General features: G+C 42.9%; 1 protein-coding gene across 1 annotated transcript in view; it reads right to left on the bottom strand.

Annotated features, from left to right (window-relative positions):
* Nucleotides 1–742: 742 nt before the first annotated feature.
* Nucleotides 743–11,856, bottom strand: part of thsd4 (thrombospondin type 1 domain containing 4) — a 48,168-nt gene continuing 37,054 nt past the window's right edge. The window contains exons 8-18 of the mRNA XM_030089441.1: nucleotides 11,321–11,525; nucleotides 7,827–8,002; nucleotides 7,585–7,678; nucleotides 7,238–7,435; nucleotides 6,540–6,669; nucleotides 5,635–5,839; nucleotides 4,265–4,438; nucleotides 3,598–3,771; nucleotides 3,333–3,512; nucleotides 2,445–2,589; nucleotides 743–2,356 (exon numbers count right to left, since the gene is read on the bottom strand). Coding sequence (XP_029945301.1) covers nucleotides 2,214–2,356; nucleotides 2,445–2,589; nucleotides 3,333–3,512; nucleotides 3,598–3,771; nucleotides 4,265–4,438; nucleotides 5,635–5,839; nucleotides 6,540–6,669; nucleotides 7,238–7,435; nucleotides 7,585–7,678; nucleotides 7,827–8,002; nucleotides 11,321–11,525 — 1,824 coding nt within the window. The 3' untranslated portion in view covers nucleotides 743–2,213. The remainder of the gene's footprint in view (nucleotides 2,357–2,444; nucleotides 2,590–3,332; nucleotides 3,513–3,597; nucleotides 3,772–4,264; nucleotides 4,439–5,634; nucleotides 5,840–6,539; nucleotides 6,670–7,237; nucleotides 7,436–7,584; nucleotides 7,679–7,826; nucleotides 8,003–11,320; nucleotides 11,526–11,856) is intronic.

The raw sequence follows: 11,856 nt of genomic DNA, 5'->3' as shown, positions 1-11,856 counted from the left end.
CTTTCATCTCCAGAGAAGCCACGGCACACGCACAGGTAGTTATCATGGCCTCTAATTTTGACCAGGATTTCCTTCCAGTAGGATGTCTGCATTAAATGTCAGTAATATCGCCTTAATTGTTGGAGGATGAACCCTTCCATTACGGAGCTTAAACCACATGGCCTGTCTGCTGCGTCTCAAGACCAGCAGTCATTTCTGGTCTAAGGGCTGAACTCGGTCGGACCCGATATTTTTTTAGATTAGAAAAAAAAAAAAAATCTAACAACTGTTGTGATTTACAGTCTAGCAGCTCTGTATTTAGGTCTTCATAGAATGCAACTGTGCCACTGATGGATGTGCACTGAAACTATTTTTCCAACAATTAATTTCAATTATATTAAAGATTCCAGAATGGAAATAAATTACACCTCGGTCTATAGTTTTAAACTCTGTTTTTCCCCCAAATAAGGACAATTTAATGCTTGGAAACTTCTAATTTATTTCTGAAGCAGTCACCATAACTGTGTACATGTGAATCTGTTAGTTTGATCTTGTAAGGTAATAACATACTTAAATAATGGATAAGGTAATAACATACTTAAATAATACAATTTCCCTGTACTTGTAAAAGTAATTAACAATTTTGTTTCAGAGCATTTCATGAAAAATTCTTCTGAGTTCTGTAAGATTACATTTAATTCAAAACCAGAACAGCAAAACAGATGCAGAATTGGAGTCATCCATACTTCCCAAGTGTCTTTATTTTAGAAAAAAAGATATCATGCCATCACAATGGCACATTGACAAGGGCTCCTTCTCTTAGAGACTGAATAATACAAGAACAGTACATATGGGTGGGAGGTAAAATTATAGTGCTTAGAGGAAGTTGATCAAAAGACTATATCATACAAAAACAACTTCCCATGACACATTGGGTGTCTGTTTAAAAGGAAAAATTAAACAGTAGTGGTATGGCAGGAAAGGACGGCTCACCGTGACTGTAAACCTCACGTGTGCCACAATAAAGAGCAGTAAAACGTTGTAGTGATTAATTTTTTAAAATCAAATGAGGATATTCAACATATATTTGATAATTAGGAATTGTACAAAATGTGGAATGATCTAATCCCACAAAATGAAAAAAAAAAAAAAAAAGATATACATATACACAACAGTTTGAACTCCATGAATGCAGACGGCTTTCTGAGCATCTGCTTCTGCCATCCAGCAGGCTGAGGAATGCCTACATTCAGTTCAGAGGCTGCGACCGGCTCCTACGCTGCAAAGATTTTATCCCCAAAGTCATGAGGGGGCCACCGGTGGCCGATAAAGAGGGTTCCTCCTGTGGGCAGGGGGAGGGGAGGGGTGCACGCAAATAAATAAAGGGGACGATTTTTCTCTTCAGCTGCTGGGAGGGAGGCAAACTGTACAGAAAACCCTTAAAAACAAGCTTTATCTTACACATTTTGTCATACATACATATTTACACACAATGCAGGAGCTGCTTTTACATCTCTTGAGACGTAGGTTGGAAAAAAAAGCCGGTTTGCCAGAGAAACCTGATATGGACGAAAATAAAACTTCCTGTGAATCCGTGGCGAGTGATGGAAACATTAAGAGCACCGAGAAGGGTTTAGAACTCAAAATATGTTGGGGGAAAAAGTAGAAATCTGTCACTGTCATCGTGAAGGGTAAACTGAATATCATACATGAGACAGCATCAGCTTGTATCAGAAGTGTGAGTTTTGCGGAGTCAAAATAAAACTTACTGAAATATACAGCTGCTACAAACACTCCACATTTTAGGGCTTGACAAGAGCTGCCGCCGCCTCCTCCTCCTCTTTCTCCTCCTCTACAGGTAATCAACAAGAACCAAAGGTAAAAATAACAGCTGCACACTGTTCATCTTGAATCAAGGAAAAATATTCCTTAAATTAGACACGATTCAAACCCAAATTCAGTTTGACTTCACCAGTCTGCCCTCGTCTCATCCCTCCGGGGCGCCGTTGATCCAACTCTGATCACCCGTTCTTCTCAGGGTGCTCTTCTTCTCCAGCCAGCTGTGTCCAAATGCACCAACAAAATTAAAATTAAAAGGTTTCTCCTTCGGTATCCATCCGTGGCAAACAAATCAAGAGTCTGTCTGTTTCAGGTGAGGCCCAGCCTTGGATCCCAGGGCCCGATGCAGGGTCCGTTCATTTAGGCCCAGCAGGGGGGGCGTGTGTGTGGGGGGGCTAGCTGCGGCCTCGATAGATGGGCTGTCGGTGGGCCACCCGTGAACATGAGGCGCAGCACGTTGTCTGGTAGTACTCATACACGCAGAGGCGAGCTTGGACCACCACGTTGCAGTTGAAGTATTTGTCTTTGCAGTTCTCATCTGTGGGAGAAACAAAACAGTCACAGAATCCTCTCACTGAAGTGACCTAAAAACCATCGAGAAATGTCCGTTTCCCCAGAACACTGACCGATGTGAGCAATGCACGGCTCCGGGTTGCAGTTCTCCCTCTCGGCTGGTTTCCGCTGCTCGTCGCACTGCTCACTGGACAGCATGTCGTCCGACAGGCAGCGAACCTCCCGCACGCGGAAACCTCCCTCGCACGTCTTTGAACACTGGAACGAGATGGAAACAGCCATCAGCCTCACAAGGTTTTCTATATGGCAGCTTTTGTGCATAAAATACAACACAAAGTGGTTTTGCAATTTAAAAATGAAAGGAAAAGTAACCTAAAAATATTAACGAAATAAAAAATATTAAAAAAGAAGCTTTAACAGTAGACAAATACAAAACATAAGAAAAACATGAAGGAAGGTAAAGTCAATTAAAGATCACAATTCAAAATCAAGTTAAAAATAAATGAAGTTAAAAGAACTGCATTCAAAATTGTAATAAAATGGCTATAAATGAAGTAACTTAAAAAAAACTATGATGCTATTTGTGAGAAAAAAAACATTCTGTGTTACATGATAGGAATGTTTTAAAAAGCTGAAGTAGCTTTATTTTTATAATAGATTTATTTGATTATAATAAATCTAACGGTCATGCTTGGAACATTTTCTGTCAGGCAGTAAACAATGTATAAAATCAGAACCTTCAGTAAAATTAGTCCAATACCACAAAAACATGTTACTTGAGGGGCCATTAAACCATTTCATAAACTTGAAAATATATTTTCTAAATCACCTTTTTTCCCCCCATAGATTCAGACCTGTACAATTTCCAGTACGGTAATAGATTTCCAAGGTGACAAACATTCATTTTTGTGTTTTCAAGTGTTTTGAATGTTGCCAGTTCAGTGAAAGCTAACGGAAGAACAAGCAATAACAGGTGCAGACGGAGGGTTTCATGGACTCACAGCGCTCCAGTCAGTGTGGTACCACTTGGCTCCGCACGCCTTCAGGTTGCAGCTCTGCTGACTCAGAGGTCGATCCAGCGACGAGCACTCGTACGGCGGCATGACGGTGAATCCTTCCTCCGACGTCATCAAACACACCACCGACCTCTGCTGGCTGCCGGGGCCGCACTCCGCAGAGCACTGCCTCACGACAAAACACACCGTCACTCAGACAGGCCAGGATTTGGTTTCGGACGGCTGCCGTGGCGTCCTGCGGGCCTCGTACCTGACTCCACGGTCCCGTGAACCACTCGATGCGGTTCTCACAGGCGCCGTTGTTGCAGACCTGGGAGTCGGCGGGCCGCTCGCTGCCACAGCCCTCCAGAGGGAGGCTGCTGATGTGGTTGTTCAGGCAGAGCACCCCCCGGGTTCGAACCCCCATCCCACATTCAGCAGAGCACTGCAGGATCAAAAGTCCAGTCAAAACTCCAGCGCTTCAACAGCAGAAGCTCTACAAACCTCCAGTCTGACCCAGTTCCTGAAGTCTGAAATGCATTTGGTGAAATCACTTTCGTTTATGTCCCGATCCGACTCCCATTGTGTTGTGTGATGCTTCAAATTTAAGTAAATGCATGACCGTAAAACAAAAACATCTGCTCTGTTCTGCATGCTTCTTTTATCATTTGCAAAGCTCTTCCTTTCCAGGTTTAACTTACTGGCCATGACGGATTAAACCCCCCTATTTTTATTCAGAGTCACTAAAGTAAAGGCAACATCTTCTCAATCAAATCTGATCTTCCTTCTAGTGAAACACCACATTAATCTTTATGTTTCGTGGTTTTTCAGGAGCAGAAACTTGAGTGATGAAGACCGGCCTGTTGTGTACAATGGCCCCCTCTGTTAACGGAACAGAATGAAAGAGCGTCGCTGTCTCACGCCGCTCCCACACCTACCCTGCTGCCCCACTCGGTGTAGAACCAGCTCTTGGCGCAGGCCCCCATGTCGCAGTTCTCCACGTCGTTGGGCCGCAGATTCATGTTGCACTCCTCGTCGGGAACAAAGTCGCCCACGTTGCTGACACAGCGTACCTCTCGCGACCTCTGACCCAGTCCACATGGCACCGAGCACTAATGGAAACACCGGATATGCAGTCAATACAGGGCTGTGTAGGTAGAAAGGCTGAGCTGATGCTTTAAAAAAAAAAAAAAAAAAGGTTTTCCATGATTATGTTTTATGTAGAGCGCCAGGAAATAAAAAGTACTCTTTGTACTTCACATCATTGGCTGTACGAATACAAGCCTGATTCTTTAAAGGTAGGTTGATGAGCAACAGTAAAACTGTACAGGATGTAACTATTTACAATTTTTATGAAACCATATGTCTTCTTCCTGGAACAACTGACCAAAACCAGAGATGCATGTTTTTTTCTTTTTTTGTAAACTGCTGCTGAAAACAAGCCTGATGGTGTTGTTGACTGGCTGTGAGGCAGAGGAGACAGCAGCAGGTTGGGACTGTCGTCACGTGACTCCTTTGCATGCGTCTTTAGCTTGAATGAACCATGTCCAAAAACAATGGGTATGAGGAATTGTTCCTGAGCCCATGCAGTGGTTTCCAGTGAAAAATGTTTAATACAGTGATGACTGATACCGACACATTGTCATCCATCCAATATGAGATGGCGGAGGCGTCTATTCGTTTTTTTCTTGCGATTACTCAATGAAGAACCCTTCAGTGAAATTTCAGTCACATCATTCCACAGAACGCTGAAACCTCTGAACTGTGGAATCCACTCACTTTGCTGTTCCGTGTCTTAGTATGATCTAAATTAAAGGTGCTGTAGGCAGGATTTTGCTAGTCAATGCTAATTTTTCTGTGTTTTCTTTGGATTAAATGTTAGAGTACCCATTGATAATCCTTTAGGAGTGTAGCATAACTGCTCTACCGCGAGGACGCAGCGTTTCCATCTGTCTCTGTTCTGAGCTGAAAAGGAATCTCGACAGCTCCAGGTATCTTTGACCAATCAGAAGAGCCCCTGAGGCTCTAACCGTGATTGGTCGAGGGGCGTTCATCGCACGTTCTTGTGGGAGGGGCTTAACTTGCGTAAGGAGTGATGTCAGAGAAAACAGGACAGGATTGGCTGTGCTGGGTTTCAAATCGCCATCTTAGATGGGTCAAATCGCCATCTTGCTTAAGATGGCAGAGATGCCGAATCCTGCCTACAGCACCTTTAAATAGTGAATAAAAACTATAAGACAAGTAAATAGTTGCTTTTAACTGTTCATGTCGACGCACTGAAGTGTGTTGCATTGGTGCCGTCACTCACAGCGGTCCAGTCCGAGCGGATCTGCCACTCGCTGCAGATCTTCAGCTGGCAGCTGCTGGTGGTCTCGGGCCGCTCCAGGTGTCGGCAGCGGGTGGTGTGCACGTTGAGGGTGCGGTTGGCGTAAACCTGGCGACACAAGACCTGCCGCTGCTGCATCCCCAGACCGCAGGTCTTACTGCATTCTGACCACTCTCCAATGTCCCAGCTGCTCCGGGGAAAAACACCACAGATCAGAAGAAACGTGTGAAATCGCTGATTTAGCTAAAAAACTGTGCAGCAACTTTAGTAGAAATGAGTACATAAAAAACATATTGAAGCACATACTTTTAACTACGTATTGGGCAAGTGACCATATTCTATGCATTTTAAGTATTTCTTCTTGTTCAACCTTACAAAAGCACAGTAAATCAATGGCACTGGCAGTTCACATAATTCAAAAGTTGCACTTTATTTTGAGGTATGTGCTGCTTTTGTAAGATTTCTCATATTCAAAAAAAAAAAACAAAAAAAAAAACCGCTGCTTTCTAAGATGCCACCAATACTGGTGTTTTAGCCTTAAAATTATACATTTACCACAGATTATGGCAACATACTGATCATTTGTACAAGCATAAATCAAGGAATCTGTCCGTTTCATTTCTTATGCCCAGTTTATCTCGTCACATTTAAGTTTCTCACTCCACATGACATTAACCATCCTCTCTTCTAGTCCATGAACTCTCACCCCCTCTCACAAACAATTCAAAAATTTGAATTAATACATTGTATACTCATGCAACTCCAAATGTCTACAACCTCTTAACCCAACTTATAGTGGTCGAGAGCTGGAGCTGTGCACATTAGACACTTTTGAAAAGTTAGCAGTGCCAAGCCTTTTGTAAAAGCACAGGAGAGCGATCACTCACAATGCTGGGCATGGCTGCAGGTTGCAGGCCTCTTCCTGTGGGTTGGGTCGGCTGCTGCTGTCACACAGTGCGTCTGATACCTGCACTTGGTTCAGCCGGTGGACGCAGTTAAAAACAGAGTATCTGAAACCTGAGAAGCAGAATACATAGATTCAGGCACTCCAGAAGAAAACTCTGTGTTTTATAAACGGTAAGACTCGGGATAATACATTTCATTTAAGAGGCTGAAAATAGTAACTGAGAGTCAAGAACATGAATTACATAATTTTAAAATGATTTAACAGTGAGCATGTCACATTACAGAGCAGGCTTGTTTTTATAGTCAACTGTATTTTAATGTGATGTTTCTAGGGAAGCTGAAAATTAAACAGTGACTCTGGAAAGGGTCTTTTATCTGGGAGGCAGACACTCTTGTTCCCAAATGCACATCTGATGTAACTTTACATAAAACTTAGTTTTGATGAACTAGTGCCGTTTCTATCAGTTTTATTAGTCATGTGACTCATGATCCAATATGGATCGTTCCTACTTAAATATCATGAAAAACAGAAATATAAAACAGTCCAAGCTCGACATTTTGTACTGCTGCATAAGAAGCACATATGTTACATTGGCACTATAAAAGGTTTCACTTAATTCTCCCTGATTATAAACAAACAGAAAGCACTGTATTCAAATAGCAGTGTGTGTGATCTAACCTTTCCCACAGGAAGCGCTGCACTCCGTAGTGCCGCTCTGCCTCCAGCTGTACTCTCTCTCTCGTCTGGGCGGTGGAGCGGCGGGAACCTGGTTGTCGGGGACGTGAGGGGGGTACCACCCTCCGCCCGCTGAGTTTAAGGTTTCCCGCTGGGTGCTGGTGTGTTGGTCGTACCCTCCCTGTCCGGTGACAACATTCCCTGAAACATGACCACGAATGTCAAGAAAAACCAGAAAAATTTGTTTTCTGTTAAATATTTACAGATGCATTTATCTGACAGCTCTTTTCTCCATTCGTTATTTCGTCGAGAAAACACATTGATCAACTGGATGTTTGGTGACTCTCTACCTTCCGGCCTGTGGTTCGGTTCCTGCCTGGTGTGTGTTTCAGAGGGCAGAAGGTACTCGTAGTGAACACCAGGGTTTGGCTGCTGGAAAATCATCTGAAAGAAGGCAGACAGTAATTCTGAAATAGTCTCCCCTCATGTATTTCCCTTTCCTTCACAGGCCATCTGGGTTTTTTCCACCATGAATCAAGGACGTGAGTCACTACTATCACTGCATGTTGAGGAGGGCTCATTTGTTACCCACATAAACGTCCAGGATCTCATTGGTGGGCCCTTCGGCGAGGAAGGACTCCCCGGCCGTGCTGCTGATTTCGTTGGGTCGGCGGTAGGTGAACATGGTGCCCCCTCCCTCGTATTTCCCCGGCCGGTCGATGGCCCAGTTTCCATTGATGATGGATCGGCCTGATCGGCTTCGCAGAGCTGGAAGAGACGGGCGGCACAACCGCACGGTTACCACCGACAGCCCTGACCTCTGACGAGGAGGAAAATACCTCTTACACATAATTATTATTTCATGTAAAACCATTCTGACGCAGTAAGACCTGTAGTATATTGACTTAGTTTTATTTAAAAGCAGTTCTGACACCAGACTTCTCCACCCAAACACAGCAACTGGAGCTGCGGAAATAAACTGTCACTTGCACTTTAGAGTCTTTTAACAAATGTGACGATCTGTTTGTGCTGGCAAATCCGTCACGCAAATCCTGTAAGAAAGTCTCCTGAGAAAGTTTCAATGGATTGCGCGGATTAAATGCAAGACGCCATTAGGAAAGCATAAGAACTGTCACATTAGACATTCTTGTAAAAGAGCATTTGGGTAACTAAAAGCACTATTAGAGATGAACTGTGCAGAACAGAGGCCGAACTGAGGGGGGAATCAAGGAAGTGGTGAGGATGAAGAGGGAGCCTGCTGGAAGACTTAAAAACATCTCTAAAATATGAAATGTGCTCAATGTTTGGTGGTCTTGTAAATTAGAGGAACTCGAACATTTATCATTTTTTGAATGTGCAAACCTTTTCTACCAGTCTACCTGTATTTGAGGTTTCAGGGCAAAGGGACGTCTGACGGTCAGGGTGAGTCACAATATGTGATGGTTAACAGTAGTGAAGGGCCAGGGAATGGATTTCACACTGCAAATGTGTGTGCGTGTGTGTGTTTGTGTGTGTGTTATATCTATTAAGACTGTTATTTGATGGGAGAAAGCAGAGAGGAATTTGACAGCTTACCAACATCTCATTCTTCCCAGCCTCACTACCTGAATTCCTTTCCTTAATTAAAACAAAGACAGTTGGTCTTGAAGGGACAGACTCACTAATGAAAGCATGTTTATACACTTTCTTCACATGAAGAATGGGGCTAAATCAGGGGCCTCCTGCTCCTCGCTGAACCGTCTGCTGCGTTGGGGCTCTCCTGAAACAATGTCCGACATTCCAACAGGCAGCATATCTGTCTTACCTCCATAAAGACATCAACTATCTGTATCGGGCATTTTAATGAGAGGCCCCACTGAAAGAGAAGGGCTACACGGGTCCATGATGGGGGGATTTTCATTTTATTGTTAATTCTTCAAGTGGCTGCTCCCTCACGGCTGGATTCAGCAAACTTGTAGTAAAATAATGAAAGAAATTAAACATAACTGTCTAATCATGACCTCTGGCGAACTTTTTGGTTCCCTGGGTGTCGAGCATTTCAGCTGTAACTTAACACTACATGTGGTGGAGATTCTTATTTTCTCTGCATATATTTATAGCTGGAATGAGAGCAGAGCGCTGCAGCTGACGGCAACCAATGAAACTGCAAACCAGGATGGAAACTAAAACACTACATTATCTGCGAGCCAGTGAAATTAGCCGTTACCTTAGACATGGACTCCAGCAAACACAGCGAGGCCTCAAATTTAAAATTCATGAATGCATGAGAAGGGGTACTATTGTAAAATGACCCAAATTCCTCAACCTGCTTCATCTTCACGTCTCCCAGTGGCACCAGGGCTGAGTTGTGGTGTAACATATTAAACTTGTAGTTCAAATCTCCTCACAGCTTTGAAACACAGTTGGGATCATTTTTGTAATCATCAAAAAAAACGACCGGACTGAAGGTGAATTTATGGTAACGATTAATAAATTTCATTGTTTATAAACTTAAATTTGGAGAAAAAAAATTATTTGGAATTCACAAAAACGGAAACCTTTCATTGTTAGTTTACAGAATTTGACAGTTTTGACTCATGTTTCACTGCAAATATGCATCAAGTTTCAAGGACTTTAATGCAAAAGCAGACTTTAATATATGGCGCCAAGGATGACAGATGGCAAACCCAAGCATACTGACAACTGTGATTTTTCTCCCAGAGGACTATGGGCTGCTAAAAGTGGAGTTTGGAGTGTAAAAATAATATTCGGATGGCAGCAGCAGCATGTTGCAGCAGGTAATGACAGTTTCCAAATGAGCGATGTGATGGTGAGATAATGAAAATGTGTGCAGAGGATAAGTAGAAGTGAGAGCAGTCGTCGGCCAGATCAGATCATGTGCGCGCCGACCGCCATGGAGAAGCTGCTCCATCGTACTGATGCGAGTCTGAATTAAAGACTGAATCTGTCACTTTACTGACTCATTGACTCCAATACACTCATTCACGGTTCATCAGCTGCATGGAAAAGGCCAGACAGAATGTCACTGATGTGTAACTGCTGTTCTAAATGAAACGTCTCATCCCAGCTGCTGTATCAGCCCCTCCGGAGAAGCAACAGCTTCAGATAGTCGTTTCAATTCATCTCTTCCTCTCCATTCACTGGGCTGTTAGTTTCGGAGAGGAGAAGTTTGTACATGACAAGCAAGGAATTCTTGACTTCACTTTCACTGTATAATAATAAAAAAAAATAGAACAAACGGCAACAGAATCGAAGAGAAGAGAGAAGTACTGGAGATTATAATACAGAATGGTAATATAAGTAAATGTAAGCATTCTGAAAAGCAAGAAGTCCCAATATTTAGGAGAGGTGAATATTACAAATTTAGATTCTATTGTGTAATTCTGCTGTTCTGCAGATCCCAGGAGCTCAGCTCTTTCAGCATCGCCACACGTGGAGAGTCAAAAAATGTGTTTTCTCCCTCGTATTCTGAATAAACGGTCTTTGTGCAGAATTTTTATGTTCAATGAATGGATTTAATAATGTTAGACCAAAAGTAATTCTTTTCATTTTGCACAGGTGAAACTAATTACTTTAAACATTTTATTTTTATTAGCATCAAGGCTTCATGACATTCTTCACATTGTCAACATGCTTTTCTTAATACTTTATTCTACGTTTGTACCGTTATTAATGCTTATTGCTATTAACATTTTGTATGTTTCATTTAATTTCCAAAATTTCTGTAATTTTGAGCAGTGAAAATAAATGTTTCCTTTTCAGAATGGATATTGCATTTTTTTTCCCCCACAATAAAAAAGAATTCTTGCTTTGAAAACAAAACAAGAAGTCGGATGCATCGGACTGGGCAATGGGAGTGGGTGAAGTCATCCTGGGCATATGGGGAACACTCCGTGACACTCTCGAACGAAAAACCCAATTCAAATAATTTGATTTAGTCAAAGAAAGTGACTGTAGAGCCATGTCGAGCAGCAGCAAACGCATCTTAAGCAAGAAGACCGCGCTGAGCACCGGTGCCCTACTTAGCTTAGGTTTCTGTGTTGTTGACACCCGAGTGACGTGTTGACCCACATTCTGACCACCCACCTAGGTAGTTTTTGCTCTTCACCATCTCCGTCACGTTGATCTTGGTGGCTCCTTCCGGGATTTCCACGATCTTGTGGTAGCCGACTTTGGTCAAGCTGTGTCTAAACAACCCTGAGACCAGCCTGCAGGTCGAGTTGTCCCCGCCGCACACGCCGCACTTGTCCATCACCTTGTCCGAGCCGAGGTAGTCATCGCAGCCGAGACTCTGGGAAACAGAGGCGAGAGGACAGCACGAGGAAATATTACCGTTACAGCCCAACAGATGTCACTGAAATATGTGCTGAATAAAAGAAAACTATAGGATCCTGGATATTAGAAACATAAAAATAGCTTTGTAAAAATAGTCTCAGTTAGAATTGGCTAATTCAACCTGGACCTGCTAAATTAGCCCATAAAGCGACATTAACTGAAATAACAGAATTGCTAATTAACAGGGTTCATGTTATTTGACGGAAGATTCTTTTGTGTTTGCCTTGACCGCTTCTGAACCGAGACCATGATTTCCTTCCTTTTTCTCCAGGGTGTGAATTTTCTGT

This window comes from Salarias fasciatus, chromosome 1 (assembly GCF_902148845.1).
Source record: "Salarias fasciatus chromosome 1, fSalaFa1.1, whole genome shotgun sequence".
NCBI classification, from domain to species: Eukaryota; Metazoa; Chordata; class Actinopteri; order Blenniiformes; family Blenniidae; genus Salarias; species Salarias fasciatus.
This window is presented reverse-complemented; position numbering and strand designations above follow the sequence as displayed.